The sequence below is a fragment of the Labrus bergylta genome, chromosome 8 (genome assembly GCF_963930695.1).
Source record: "Labrus bergylta chromosome 8, fLabBer1.1, whole genome shotgun sequence".
Classification (NCBI taxonomy): domain Eukaryota; kingdom Metazoa; phylum Chordata; class Actinopteri; order Labriformes; family Labridae; genus Labrus; species Labrus bergylta.
Genome location: NC_089202.1, coordinates 26,454,452 through 26,470,417, shown reverse-complemented (window position 1 = coordinate 26,470,417; position 15,966 = coordinate 26,454,452). Strand labels below are relative to the sequence as shown.

Genomic DNA, 15,966 nt, shown 5'->3' with positions numbered 1-15,966 from the left:
TTCTATTTTGGATCCTGTTCCTGGTTGGCCAAGTACATGAATTACTTATATCAACATAAGACAACGCAGACAGCAATCAAGAAGCAGCTTCTCATGTTGACTTTGGATTTGACCAGTTTAACATTCAATCCATCGCAGCAGCTCATGTTGAACTTTTGACCACTGTGTAGTGTCTGTGGTCTCTGGACTCAGCCAAAGATCATTGGTGAAGGAACATAAACTCTGTTATAAGACACGACAAGGACGATATGTTTGAGTGAAACATGACCGACAGAGTGGTGCCTTTTCTTGGAATACGACAGAATAGAGGAAGAATATCCATCACTATTTCCTTAAGCACAAACTCAAATCTTCAAATGGCCGGAAACCCTCAAAGAAACTCTCTTCACTTTTGAATCTGACAATCTAATCAAAGAAGCTGAGAGTGTTACCCAAAGCTGACACAAAAAGATCAATCTATAGTTTATAGTTGTTTACAGAAGTAGAATAGTTTTTTTTATGGATCGTCTTCTCCATTAACATCAAATCGATTCAGCTCTCTTCACATTTAATCAAAACGTACAGGCCTACAGGCCCTTTATCTGCCTTGAAGGACACAGCAACAGGTCATACACTTTAAAGTAACGGTGTCTAACTTGCAAAAGTGGTCAGAAGTGAGAAAGTGTTAGCCATTTCAACGTTAAATTCATCAATTGAGCATGATTGTATTGGCCGTTTAAAAAGCAAACAAGCTCATATTTAAGCTCCAGAGGCAAATTCAACCAGGACTGAAGTCGTATGTAGTATATGAGAATGTCTTCAGTTGTGTGTCTGCTCGTCCTGATGTATTCTTACGTGTGGTTGACGAGAGAGTGGATTGATGGAGCCGAGGTGAAAGCACCCACTTAGGATATTATCAGACCATTACACAGGCCGTTATCTGATGTTATCACCACCATTAGAAAAACTTTACACCACGCCGACTGCACCCACCAGAAAGTGCATCATCACGGGTTATAAGCAACACATTTGCAGTGGCAGGGGGAACATTATCAAACGGCAGCAGTTAACCTATTTTACAGCAGGTTACACCGACCCCAGTGTGTCCTGGGGCACAGTCCTGTGTTTGTGGGAACCTGACCACCCATCCTGACTCTTCAGCTAAAGCAGACTTTTTTGATCTTTAAAAGGATGAAACGCTGTCTTCCTTCACTTTTACTTCAGTGTTACAGATGTAACAATACCTTGCAACACAATGAACACACCTCAACTGAATCAAAAGTAGTTCTCAACAGCAGATTTTCTGTTCCTGGACTTAATCCATCACATCTTGTTGCTCTGTTACTGTGATGAATACAGGAGTAGAGTGATACATCATACATCACTCTATCTTTGTCACTCATGTTCACATTGAGATAACAGTGGTCAGATTTATCAACTGGCACACTTCAAGACTAACTACGGTACAGATGGACCTTACCGCCTCATACCTCTGCAGTTAAAACCCCACAAGGCTAAATGAGGCGTTTGTCTGGAGTGCGTTAAGAAATCTTTGTGAAAATGTACTTTCTAGAGTCAAGCAGTGTAGCAACACAGACTCAACAACGCCTTCCTTCTCTTCTGCCTTTTTTCTTCTTCCTGCTCTGATTTTTGTTTCTTCTTGCCTCTTGTCTTTATCTTTCGTGCCTTTTCTGTCGGGCTTCTTTTTTTTTTTTCTCCTCCCACCCACACCACCCTCATCCTTCCATCTCTACTCTCCACGTTTCTCTGTAGAGGCACCACTTGGGGAGTTCAGCTCGCGGCGAAGATTGCGGAATAAAAAAGAAAGACGCTCCTGATTTCGTTGAGGTACAACTCTTTTTGTGTGTGTGTGTGTGTGTGTGTGTGACACAAAGACCAAGTGTAACCAGAGATATCAACAACTTAGAAACACCCACCCACAGAAACACTTTGATGTGTTTTAGTAACCTTCCCAGTACTTCTTGTGCTGCTGATAGTGGTTCTCTTTTCTTTACAGGGCGTAGAAGTCATGGTGAGTTCCCACTCCAATCAATTCATTGGACATCTTTTTAAGTGAGGTGTTTTTACTCTTTGCTCTTCACCATTGGTAGAAATCTGGATTTTTTTAAAGCAGAATGATTGAATATTGTATCAGGGCTTATCCACTTTGATTCAACACTACATGGAGCTGTAGTATGACTGTGTGTGTGTGTGTGTGTGTGTGTGTGTGTGTGTGTGAGTTGAGAAGGCATGACTGTGTCTGCGTAGGGCAGATACTCACTGTGCCTGAGCTCTGAGACATTCAACAAAACTAGCAGACATTCAGAGTGCAGCAACAGTCACATATTAACTGAGGGAAGGCAATTGGCCCTTGAAATGAGACCCCCACCCTCCTACTCACACAAATACATGGATACAATACATCATGGGAAGCCGGTCTCTTACGAGGAGCCATAAACTGTTCCCATTAAGATTCTTGTCACATGAAAATATAATTGCTGTAAATGAGCAGCGCATGGGTGCTGCACAACTGGTAAGGGAACGAGTGTTTATAGATAGAATCATAATTACAATCCCAAACGATCAGAGTTGTTTTTTTTTTTTTTTTTTTTTTTTTTTTACAATTTAAGAAATTAAAGGTTGTAACTTTTAGGGATTTATAGGTGAAGACATTTCTCACATAAAAAGGTGCAGACCTGTAGAATTCTTAGTGAGGCCTAACCTGATGCAGACCTCAGTTTGTAGGTGATCCGCTGGGTTAATCTGGCCGACAGATGGGGCAGACTGTGGGTAAGCAGGGGTAAGTAGGTGTCGTGTATTGCAATAGTGCTGGGACGGCACTGGGCCGGGCCAAGCCGGATGCTGTGACTATGACCTTTATTAATAATTCACACATAGGAACTCCATACTGCACGGGGCAGGAGCCCTAATCATCATTAGCCACGCTTGCCAGGAGACACGTTATCGTCCAGCAGAACGCCGAGCGTATCGATCAGAGACAGGGGGACGGAGAGATGGAAAGTTTGCTGTATGCTCTTCTGGGTACCTACTCATGTGAACAGACGGGCTGTGTGTGTGTGCGTGTGTGTGTGTGTGTGTGTGAACTTCAAAACAAAAAAACTAAATTTGCAACTTAAATCTTAGTCAAACTCAGTTACTCTACATGATCAATGTGTTTATTCAGATGTTTCCTTCTCCTGGGAATAGTAACTTGTATCATATCGTAATGAATCATACTGCAGTTTATCGCATCGTATCCTATCTCACGATACGAAACATGATATGTTGCCCACAATAACGATAATATCAAGATACAGCGGTTATGTAATAACTCGTAAATTGTAAGACAAACATATTATGATTCTGCACGATATCAGATGAAGCGAAGAATATTACATAAACACTCATTCAGGTGACAGTGACGTCCCTCAAAGATAAAAAATTTACTTTCATTTTGACTTTGTTGATTATAATGTGGAGCTGCCTTGACTTCTCTGAGCTCCAGACGTTCTCTAAAGACGAAAATGAAATGTCACAATGCAGCATGTGCTTTATAGAAGTGAGTTTATCTGTTCCCAAAAAGTTTCTTCAGCCGCCTGGAAGTCTTTAAGCTGCAGTCCCTGACCTTGACCACAACACTGCCTGCTGTACAGTTTTTTTGTTTTTTTTTCGTAAAGTCTGTGGCAACTAAAGCAGCACAACAAAGTTATTCAAGCATCTCAAACTACAGCCTGCAGCTGAGTGGGAGAAGTGGGTTGAATTGCATTCCCCATAGTATCCCATATAAGAACAAAGGACCTCGGTGGACAGATCCGGTAGCTTATCATCGTCAAAGATATGATGCCAGTAGCTTGTTGCTCAGGAATACGTTCTTACTGTAGCACTTCACTATCTCCTGTGGGCACACACTCCACACAGCAGCTGACAGAGTGAGCTAGAGAGAGACACATCCTTGTTGTTTTTTTTGTTTCACTAAAGTTACTCATACAACGTCATTTTAATAAGCCGTTCAAACACCTGAACACTTCATCATTTTGTTTGTTTGTTATGGAGTATTTTAATAAAATCAACTTGCCGAGCCCTAAGCCTGCAAAGTAGACCATGCATGGAGATGATTACAATTCATTAAACATTTCGGATCTTAGTAAGCGAGCCAATGCAAAACCAGAAACACTTTTCATAACAAGCGCCATAATCATCTTGGACCTCCAAAGAAGGCAGGAGAAAAGGAGAGGAGGAGAGGAGGAAAAGGGGGGAGGAAAGGAGAGGAGCCGTGTTATGGTTGGGGGTTGGGAGTCAAATAGGAAAGGCCTGACCAGACAGCCTCTGTCTTCCTCTGACCCCCTGTCTGAGTCTATGCATGGGGGTGTGTGTGTGTGTGTGTGTGTGTGTGTGTGTGTCCCCTCTCCTCAGCCAGACAATAGAGCAGGCCCTATGCCTGATTGGGGTCAGCTGGTGGCTGCCGGGGGGAGAGGAGGAGGGAGAGAAGTGGGGGTGGTAGGTATCAGACACCACTGTCTGACTTGCGTGTCTGGATGGGAAGGGAGAGGGACCAAAAATGAGACAGACGTCTGACTCTCTGCAGAGGAGCAAGAAGCAGAGGAGGGGAGGGGAGAGGAGAGGAGAGGAGAGGAGAGGAGAGGAGAGGAGAGGACTTCCAGGGGCTTCTTTTTCTGACTCCCACACACATCCTTTGCTACTCGACTCCTGGCTGGGAGGTTAAAGCGGGTTAAAATGTAAAAAAACTAATAGATACCCCACAGACATCATCACTTGGTTGTAATCTGTTTAAGGTTTGGCAGAGTACTTTCCTCCCTTTGGATATATTACCTACCATATGTTTAGCTGCTCCCTTTGACACATTTGTATTAAAATAAAAAGCCACATTCAAACCAACAGCATGTGCCTTACAAAGACACATCCTGGGTTGTTGTGCTGTTTGTCATTCAAACACAAAAGGCTACTCCTTCTCACTTTCTATCTGTACCTCCATCTCCTTCGCCCCCTCTCTGCCTCAGGTGTAATCCAGAGTAATTTCCTGTGATAAGGTCAGATCTAGAGTAAAGCCTTGTTAGGGGGTAGCTGGCACAGGATGTGGATTTAACCCCCTTTGGCGGTGTAGTAGTGGGGTGACGAGGAGGTTGAGAACGGTGGAGCCGAGATGATGTGGATAGGGGGGGGGAGTACCCCGTGTGTATAGCTCAGTTATTAGTCCAAAGAGTACACCAAGTATAGTTGGGTTAAGGTAGACTTCATGGCAGTGTAGGACACTGAAAGAGTTTTCCGTCCTCAAACTTGTAGTGCCCAGAAAAAAAAGTGAAGGCGTGTGTAAAACAAAGAAATGCTTTATCATGGTGAGAAAATGAGTCTCAGGAAGAGCTTGTTTATGCCACTTTAACTTCAAGTGCCTGACAAAACTAAAGAAATGGTTGCTACGAAGAACTACTTTCTCGTTCGTTGGGAGTCGGTTTTTTAACCTCAAACAGATGTTAACTGCATTGCTCTCTCAAAAAGCCACCAGACTCCATTGAATAAACACTCATTTTACCTTGCAAAACACGGGATCTACTGGTCTGATGCTGCCTCGAGCCTCGAGGGAACAGCGACTTCTGGGTTTTGCGTGGTGAAATTGCTGTTGTTTTTTTTTGTAGACAGAGTCTGGTGGATTTAAAGGGATGTTACGTCAACATACAAAGTTAATACCTGTATGATTCATTTTAACACAACAAAGTATCCGCACGGGATGTAGAAATCCCCTTACAGAGGATCACTTCAAATCCTCGACCACCTATTCCAATGTAAGACAAGAACACATCATGTTCAAAACCAGAGGCACACCATAGCGCTTTCTACATATTTGCAGCTCTGATTCCAGTCAAATTGAGGTGTTTGGTTTTTTTTTTCTGTGAGAGGCATTGTGGTGATGCTAGGCAACACGCAACTGCATGTCAATCACTACACATAACAGTAGTTATATTAAGACAACAAAAACCCGAAACCAGAACTTCCTTTCACAAGAGAAGCTCAATCACTCATGGTCAGTGACTTCTTGCACTATAGGACACAAGACATTTGTGGAATTTTGTGTCAGCCATGGTGTGGTTATGTGGTTATGAAACCCTCGTTCTGTAGAGAGAGAGAGGGGGGGAGAACGAGAGAGCAGCCATGGTGCATTCAAATTCACAGTTCAGAAAATACTCCAATATTATTTTGGATTCTTATAAAGATGCAAAGGTTATGTTAATGTCACTTACAAAAAGATAGAGAGCCGAGGAGGTGACACCGCCTAGTGCACCAAAACATCAGCAAGATTCTACTGTATTTGTGCTATTTAGACAGTGTGCACTGCAGGAGTTTGCCTGCAGGTTTTGGTGTTTAAAAACGAGAAATTACCCAACGTCAGGTGCCCCAGACTTCCATATGTGTTGCTGTGGTATCGAAAAGGTGAGTCTTTCTATCGTTTTGAAATGTTAAATTCTGGTATTGTGTCCTATGTATGTATAATGCAAAGGTTAAAAAGTGTCCTGCAGTAAAGATTTGTAAACATTATTTCCACCCGGGGAGCTAATCGGTGTGGTAAATCGGCACATTCCACTCTATACTGTAAATCCAGCTGCCTCACGAGGTAACATCATGTAGGCAAACATGAGAAATGACATAAAGAGCAGGAGGAAGGACCGCACCTATAAAAAAGGTCCATTCAGGGACCTCAAAGGATCCATTTAAAGGAAGTTTCACTGTTTCAGGTTTTAGTTTTTAGCTCAAGTGTTGTCTCATGTTAAGGAGCGGCATTCATCCTCTTCAAAAAAAAAAAAAAAAGCAAATGTGACGAGGTTAACTGTGATACCCTGAATGTTTAACTCCTGTAAGAGCAAGTTAAAATGTAAGGTGACCTATCAAAGGTGTATCCCTTGTGTCACAGACAATTAAATGTCAAAGTTTCCTTGAACATGTGTATTCTTAGGCTACCAAGGCACCAAAGTTCCCCCACTGCAGTGATCTGGCACAGCCCTGTAGACCGCCCCCCCCCCCCCCCCCCCAAACACTGCTTTGGAAACTTCACGGTGTAAGCCTCTTCAAAATCCAAGGAAAATCCTGCAAACCACTTGAAGAGACATGTCATTATTCCACTGTCTGGGTGTTCCTGCACACATAAACAAACGGATTACCTTAAATCTGACAAACAGCGGGCGGCACAGCCTTTTACATTTTTTTTCCTTTCATAACATGTGAGACAGCATTTTTTTTTGGTTCCAAGCAATAATCGCTTATTTGTTTTATGTTGGGTGGGGGAAGAGAGAGAGAGAGAGAGAGAGAGAGAGACAGGGCATGTAGGGAGACTCAGTTCACAAAAGGGTAATGAACATAACAGCCATTTGCTGAGGAAAACACATTTTCTATAAAGCAAAAGAAAAGCCATAATGATTTGTTTGTGTACTATCTACCAAAGTGTGCTTGGAGCCGCAGCCGCCTTGATTGACTGTAACATGTCCCGTCCATATTCACAGGCCTGGAGTCATGAGACATGCAGCAGAAAGAGTGGCTGATTCATTCACTTCTTAGCATCTTAGACTCCTTAACATCTCAGACTGTCCAACTGTGTGTAAATAGATGTTGACTGAGACAGCAGGCTACTAACCACCCCCAACCACCACCATCACACACACACACACACACACACATTTGACGGATGGCCTGTCTTCAAACACACTAGGACTACAAATCTGCCCTGGTCCCAAGGGCATTTTGGGAACTAAGGGAGGAGGTCTGGGGTGTGTGTGTGTGTGTGTGTGTGGGTTGGGGGAGCAGAATCGAGACACAAAGGGAGTCCCAGCAGCCAGTGACGGGGTTGTGATTGCCGTCCTGGCTGCAGCTTCAAGTGAGAGTGCTGCAGGGAGAAGTAGAGAGACGAGGGGAATGACCTTTCTCTGCTTTGGACTTTAGAAGTCTCAGCCTGAACTTGACCTGCTGAGCTGCAGTGAGCCGAGTTTTTTCCGGGCTGCATTTTCCACAGTGTTTGTAGCTTCAAGGTTTGTCAGTTTGATTCCAAAAAACACCAGGTTGCACGGCCCCAAGACGGGAAGAGTATATGGAAAGAACTCTGGATGGTGGTCTAGCTGATTGAAGGCAAATTACATGATGTATGGTTAAACATCCAGGACAGTGTGTGTGTGTGTGTGTGTGTGTGTGTGTGTGTGTGTGTGTGTGTGTGTGTGTGTGTGTGTGTGTGTGTGTGTGTGTGTGTGTGTGTGTGGCTCAGTAACACAGAGACAAATACACAAACAAGGGAACTCACACAGCTTCTTTATACACACTGCTACTCTGCACCTCTAAAGAAAACAGTTTTAAAGATGCTTCAAGGAGTTTTCTCATAAACAGATAAATGTAATGTTAACATTCAGTGTTACTCATCCAAAGAGTCAGTGTGGTGTGTCACATCAGCCAAACTAACATGATGATTGCATACAAACACAACAGGATGAGCAAGAACAAACAAACCAACAGTAAACCAGTCGTGTAAGCATTGCTCCATCGACCTTAAAGGGCTTTAAACTCCAGAGCTGTAAACATGTCAATGAATTTTACTTTCCAATTAAATCATCAAACTAAGATCATCCAAATAAAAGAAAAGACTGAAGCTGTTTATCTCAAGAAAAGTAAGATTCAAGACAGGGATGTGAGCTTCTGTAGTAAAAGATAACCACTTAAAAAAAAGGTGAAACCTGATACTTTCTCCAGTATTTCTGCTGCTCCCTACGTGAGTTTGTGTTTATTTCCTGGGCCATCAGAGTGCGTCTGCAGGTCCACTGTATGGTGCAAAAAAACAGGGTCTGGGGGGGCCCCCCCTCTGACTTAACATTAAGAAGGAGCTCTTTCTCAGCCGCCTCAAGTTGCGCACCGCCGATCACTGCTGTAACCCCACAGCTCAGGAGAGGTGGCAGACTAAGAGGGGCTTGCACCGAGAGACACGCCATCTAAGTGTAAAAATTCCCTGTGAAATTAATTACAGACGCAGTGATCGCAAAGAGGAGTCTGTCTGGAGGAAGAAGAAGAAAAAAAGATCGTCTTCTTCTTTTCTTAAAAAGCTGCTGTTAGGTTGTCTTTGCCATTCCCCTCCCCGAGGTCCCAGAAAAAGGAGTTTGAAGTCTTTTTTTCAAGGTTCATTACTAAAATTCATGAATAATAAAACTTAATAAAAAACTAATTTCAAATCAACAACACCTTCACAAACAAACAAACAAAAAAAAAAAAAAGAAGCAAAAAAAAAAAAAACACACAAACCCCAAACAAATAACAAAGAGCTTAGTGAGAGATTGGATTGGCTGTCTGGCAGGAGACTGCAGGGTAAATATTGGCTGAGCCTGAGAGTGGCTGTCTGTGTGTGTGCGCGTGTGTGTGTGTGTGTGCGTGTGTGTGTGTGTGTGCGCGCATACATCTAGTCGTAAATGTGTGCGCATGTCTTTGTGTACATCTTCCTGTATATGTCTGAGGGAGAGTCAACAAGTAGCAGAGTGTGTGTTTGGCCTGAGGTAGTTGACAGATGACCCTGCTGCCACCTACACACTAACACCACTCATACACGGGATTACAGATCAGGCCTTTTACATCCGTCTGGCTGGCTGGCCCCTGCTGCAGGCTAACTGTTACATACACACAGACGCAGACAGCCACTCAAGTCTCTGACACATAGACCCGGGCCTCTCCCAAGAGGCGAGGGCATGTACACAGCTATACTGCTATGTGTGCATCTAAAGACGCTAAAGGATAACAAAGATATTCTTAGAATATAACCATGTGGGTTTGTTTCACTCTGTCTCTGGGTAGAAGCATGAATGCTGAGTTATGGTACCTCCAATACCAAGAGGACAGATTATTATTTGTTTTTCTACAGAACCCAAAGTAAAAGGATGCTCCAAAAGCTTGAATGTCTAAGCACACAAATATGTAAGAACTTTGCCAGAACTGTGACAAGCCAATCGCCCGAGTTGTCAATAAAAGAAAAGTTCTCATTATTTTCCAGATAATTCGATGAAGCGTTTGGTTTTATGAGGAATTACTGATGGAAATTGCCCCAGGTCATCCTCTTAAATGTCTATATTTGTCTTCAAGAAATAAAAACGTCTTCTTTTTTTAAATGATTTGAAACAGAAAATGTTGGAACTTCCCACGTTTGAGCGACTGGAAACAACATTTTCTAAGTAAAGTAGAATTACTGATGAGTAATGGATCGTCAAATAAATCTGTTGTTTACTTTACTGATGGCTCACTTATCGATAAATTGACAAAAAAAAGTTGCATTTATTAATGTGAAAAACTTAGAAACAGTATGCTTACAATCAGATAATTGATCCAACATTTAGTGCAGGACAACTAATCAAACCAGAGATTGTGATGCTTGTTTCTAATCTCGACATCTTAAGTCTGGCCCACACTAAAAAGATTTGATATTTTTTTTACAGATGTTGAAAATGTGAGTCCGCGTATAACGATAGATTTTGTCTCCTGTAGTAAGTGGTTAGCAGCAATACGTCTAAAACAACACACCACAACAGACTGCATTCACAAACAACCAGAGTCCCACTCTCTCACAATTAAACTCAACTTTAGAGCCAACAATCATGGCGGACGATAGGCAGGAAGACTTGGCAATAGATTTTGGACTTCTTTTAACTGAAAAACTATGTATGGTAAGTTCCCTAACAGTTTCTTTAAGCTACTTTGCCTAGTTTAAATCATGAAAGCTCATGTCTGGGTACTTCTCTGATTGCTCATGTACTTTCACTTTTGCTCAGGACTCTTCTGGGAACCAATATTAAAAACAATAGAGGACTGGGCTGCTTTCAAGGTGACACCTCTCGATTGAAAAAAGAAATGGGTATTTGCATTAAGTGAGGGGGAAATGACCTCACACAGCTGGCCCATAAGATATCGGCCCGCCGGTTTAAGAAAAAGAGACGGGGGCTGATAGGAATACGAGTCAATACCAGATTAAATGACACGAGTGTTGAAAATGTTTGCCATGGTTCTCCCCCTGCAGGGACCATATACCATCACACTGAAATCTAACTTCCTCTTAAACTGCATTTGAGTGAGTGAGTGGTAGCTTTTATGACTGTGGTGATGTATAAACGTGTCCAGAGAAAAGGTTATTGGGTATGTTGTGACCCTGCCGACTGTAGATTAAAGTTAAAGAATCTGCATAATGTACAGTAAATCTTTATGGAGCCGTGGTGTTTGACCTCAAGGACTCTATAACACCACACCTACAACACAAGATAACTGCAGCACAGCCCGGCAACAGCTAGAGCAAACACTTGTTAAATAAAGATCCTTTTCTTTCCATGTGAAACCCCCCCCTGTGTGTGTAGGTAGAGGTTCGACTCCTGGCCGTGACACACTATATCTGCGCTCTGATCCCTCCATGTTCGAAGTCCCTTTCAATTTTTTTTCCCTCCTCGTTTGAATAAAGAGGAAACACACCAGCGAGACCGCCCGCTCTGCTTTAAAAAAAAAAAGAAAGAAGGAAAAAAAAAAAAAAAAAAGGCAGACTGTAGCTCTTTTCTTCAGCCAGAGAAATCATCAAAGCATGAGCTACATTATTCAGCCTTTGCCGAGTCTGCATGACAACACAGCCGACAAACAAGAGCTCTTTTCAAACCAGACGGCCACTACAGTAGGACACGGCTATTTCAAACCACTTGTGAATGGAGCTCTCTCCAGCTAGTGAGAACGTTGTAAAATAAAGATGCTTTAAGCGCGTTGAAAATATCAACGGCAGCATTAACGTGGTTACAAAACCCCCGGATGCATACGTGATCTTCTAAACATTTCTTGATTCTTCCTTCTGTAATGACATTACAGCAAATAGCTATTATCAGAATGATTTGACTCTCTTGCAGCTCACTTTAGAAGTCTGAGGCACTTCTTCTGGATTATCTAATTAGTCTCTCTCCGCTGTGTGTCTGTGGACGCACGAGCTCATGCCTGACTGTGTGTGGTTTTTTTTCCTGGCTGGCAATACGATGATGCCACAGAAAAACGAATGGTCGCACACCAGTCCGTCTGCCAGACAAACACACACACACACACACACACACACACACACACTTCTTGGTTACAATGTGGCGTCAGCACAACCACCCACTGCTGCCAAATCTGAATCTAATATCCTGCGTTCACCTCACGTTGCCCAGGCCTGGCCCTCTGCCCCAATGGAAATTACACATCACTGTAACTCTGTCCGTGCGTCTGTAGCTTGTCTGTGTGTCTGCGTGTCTGTCTCTCAATATGTCTGCCTGTCTCGCTTCAGACGAGTGTGTGTGTCTCAGCTCTGTTTATATCTCTGTCGGTACTTGTCTGGCCGCCTGCCTGTGAATCCACCCGCCTGTCTGCATGTCTGCTATGTGCCCGTCTCCTGTTTATTTGTCTTTGGCGGTCTGTCTGCAGATCTGTCAGAATGGATACATACACTGTCTGTCTTGGCTGACTGTCCCCCGTGCGTTAACTGCCTGTCTGTCTGCCTAAATGCCTGCATGTGTCTGTCTCTGCTTCAGTCATAAAAAAAAAGAAAAAAAAAGAAGAGGAACATCTGCAGTGGATCTAGCAGGCAGCAGCATTAGGGCAGAGTTGATAATGATAGTTTCTCTCTGTGCTGCTCACAAGGCAGACAGACATAACATACCATTCCAGCGTTTCCTGTCTATGCTGACAGGCAAACTATTTAACCCTATGTGGTGATCCCACCCGAGCGCACACAGTCCTGCAGGCCCTGTGAAAGCCAAATCTCCCAAATTGAACCAAGAACCTGCCTCTAGGCAAGTTGACATGTGTAGAAAGTGAACTTTCTGTTAAATGTAAAAACTTAAAAGTGAAGACTACAGAACTACTGTAAATCTGCAATCTCTCATAGAAACTTAAAAATAGCCTAGGCTAAAGGACTATGCCAGAGTTTTAAGGGTGAGCAAACCCTGTCCCTATAAACCACAAACACAACATAAAGTGTGACACAACCACTATAAATCTTATACTCTGTGCTACATTTTTTATTTTATTTTTACTCCCTATTAAAAACAGACATCAGAGGTCCCAGCAGGCTGTGTTCTGTAAAGTCATCGTAAAGTTTCTATATAGGACATTGCAAACATGAAAGTCCTTGCAGAGGTCTTGCAGAGAGAGAGGAAACAAATGGCAGAAGGAGGGTCAAGAGCAAAAGAGAGTTTTGCATACTCGTCTGAAAAAGCAATACTTCAGTCTGGGTCTGTTGCCCTTCTTTAGGTGCACTTGAGACAGCAAAACACACAGCGGATTAAGTCGGCACTGAAGTCTACTGGTGTGAGGTTTTTTTTTTTTTTTTCTTTTAAAGAAACGCAACTAATGCTACTCACATATCTCCATTCCCTGTGGCTGGGAAGCGGTGCAGTTGCAGGAGCAGGTGACATTGGAGTTGCCGGGGCCGCCAGGGGCCGTTAGGTTTTGCATGGAGCTGGGCAGACTGGGACACCGCTCCGGGGAGAGAGCCGCCGCCACCGTCGGGGCCCCACGACGGGAAAACAACAGAAAAACTTCCAGGCAGCGGCAGCCTGAGTCCGCCGCTATACGAGTAACTCCAGACAGTTTCGCGCTTATCTTCCACGGTTCTTCTCACGCCATATTTGTCTCTGAGCGGCTCGGGCAGAGAATTAGGAGGAGATTTGGGGACGAGCCATTGCCCGTGGCTAACGCATTGTATAGTTTTTTCCGTTCCCTTCCTTCGCCGCTGAGAGCAGCTGTCCTTCCTCTACTAGAGCAGAGCAGACACAGCGGGCTCAAGCGCCGCCCACAGTCTGACAGACAGCCACTACGGCGAATCAGGAGGCTGAAGGGGCGGGGCTGACAGAGGGAAAAAAAAAAAAGAGGTGCTGCGTTCAGGAGCCAAAGGAAAAAAATCAGTATTCTGCCTCCGTTAAGTAGAAAACATTTCAAAATGGTACATCTTGTAAAAATAAAAATGGAAAATGTCTGGAATTACTTCACAAATGTGTCAGGGAGTTTCTTTCTGGGTAGCAAAACATCCAACTCAACCTCAATTTGTGCTGGAGAAAGACAAATGATATGATGTAGATTTGAAACTAAAAGCTAAAAAAAAACATCCATTTGTGATAAAATAAAAAAAACGTCCTTGTAACAAAAAGGTAATGTGCCTAATATATGTATAATAGTTTAAAGGATTTGTGTTAAGATGTAGAATTATGTTTATAATCGATCACTTTCTCGTGCTTTAGCTTTACCACAAATGAGTGCAACTATTTTGTTTATCTAGGGGCCCCTGTTTTTTGTTTTTTACGTTATGCTGTGTCAGGTTGTCAGTAGTAAATATTGATGAAGGCCCTTGCATACATTAAATGATGAATCTCTCATTAATTGGCCATCGTGCTGCTCGGCTATTCATAACATTACAATTCAGGGCGTGCTGCCCCTGTTTAGACAAATATTATGCTCTTAGCACAGTTGACACTAAAACAAATACTGACCACATCACAGTAGTATATGTACTACACTGTATACATAATCTTTTTAACTGTTGACATGCAGAATATTGTGTGGCATTTTATTTCTAAAGTGAAACAGCTCATCAAGTTGAAACTACTGTAAAAAGTGCTACATGTGCATTGGCATATGTACAGTACAGGAATATCGAGCTGTACAAGGAGAACCTGAAGGCAGCAACAGAGAAGGGATGGGACAGGGGGGTTATATGTGTGTCTGGGTTGCAGGAGGGTGGGTGTTCATGGGTGGGTTGGAGGGTGGTGTGTGGGGGGCTGACCTGACTCAGAGAGCTAGCAGATGGCTGGGTCTTGGTTGACAATGGCTGTGGGAGAGCAGAGCAGGGAAGAGGCGAGGCGAGGCGAGGCGAGGGAGGAGGGGGGGAGGGGGGGAGGGGGGGGAGGCAATGCCGGGACTGGTCTGTCTGCTGTGTTATTTGGGGAGGGTGGGGAGAGCGCTTCGAGTTTCACTCCCTTGTTACGGCGGGCCGCAGCCAATGGAGACGGCCCTTTGAAGGGGCTAACCTTGAGGTGACCCCCCGCGCCAGTCTTGTGGTTCAGGGGCACATGTGCAGCAGAGGAGCAATCCACCCCCCCCCCCCCACTAACCCACCTCCTATCAAACTCAACACATCCCCTCTGAGTCCAACTAACAGTGCAACCTTCCACCCAACACACACACACACACACACACACACACACACACACACACACACTGTAGCACAGGACCGTCTGCAGTCTATAAATAAACTAGGCTGTTCAAATCTGAGAGAAGCACTGAATGCCACCCTAGACCAGCAGGTTCCTAAACTGTGGTCCAGGGACCATAAGAGGACACTAAATAGCTTTTAGGTTGCCCTTAAACCTGAAGATCCACTCCCTCCCTGTGAGCACAGAAAAGAGAATAATAAAATAACTACTCTCTTCCAGAATCATATTTCTTCATATCCATGTGAGAAAATCTCATCTTTTTACTGGCCTTGACTTAAAAACTGTTTGGGAAGTGCTTGCTCTTAGGGGGGTTCACTGTTTCGATTCTGAAAACACCAGTTACCATTGGCAATAAAAATGGCCCTCTGTGAAGGGAAATAAGCAAATGGGAAAAGAAAAAGACCTCCAACAGATGTTGTGCATTAAATGCCGCATCACCAGCCAAGTTCTATATCCAATCATGCAAAAATGTTTCCTTGACAGCTTTCAATGAATTCCACACGCTGAAGTGACACTTTTGGAAGAGGGAGAGAGAGAGAGAGAGAGAGAGAGAGAGAGAGAGAAAAGACGCATGACCCTGACACAATTTACAAACGGCTGGCAGCTGTCATCATTTTATTGAAGCAACAAATTGAGGCGCTGCCGTCTTGTCAGCCAAAGCAACAATATTAATCGAGATACTGAGGAGTTATTTTTTTGCCTTAAGAGGTCATTCTCATGTCTGCATACACACACACACACACACACACACACA

At 43.6% G+C, this 15,966-nt stretch overlaps 1 protein-coding gene across 2 annotated transcripts in view; it reads right to left on the bottom strand.

Moving 5' to 3' along the window:
* Nucleotides 1-15,966, bottom strand: part of LOC109987407 (low-density lipoprotein receptor class A domain-containing protein 4) — a 218,436-nt gene that overhangs the window by 34,331 nt on the left and 168,139 nt on the right. Inside the window, exon 1 of one of the 2 annotated variants that reach the window (XM_020638481.3) lies at nt 13,365-13,764. The exons of the other annotated variant lie outside the window; for it this stretch is intronic. Within the exon in view, the coding sequence (XP_020494137.1) occupies nt 13,365-13,458 (94 nt within the window). The 5' untranslated portion in view covers nt 13,459-13,764. Of the gene's footprint in view, nt 1-13,364; nt 13,765-15,966 lie in introns of those variants that run through there. 2 annotated transcript variants of the gene reach the window in all.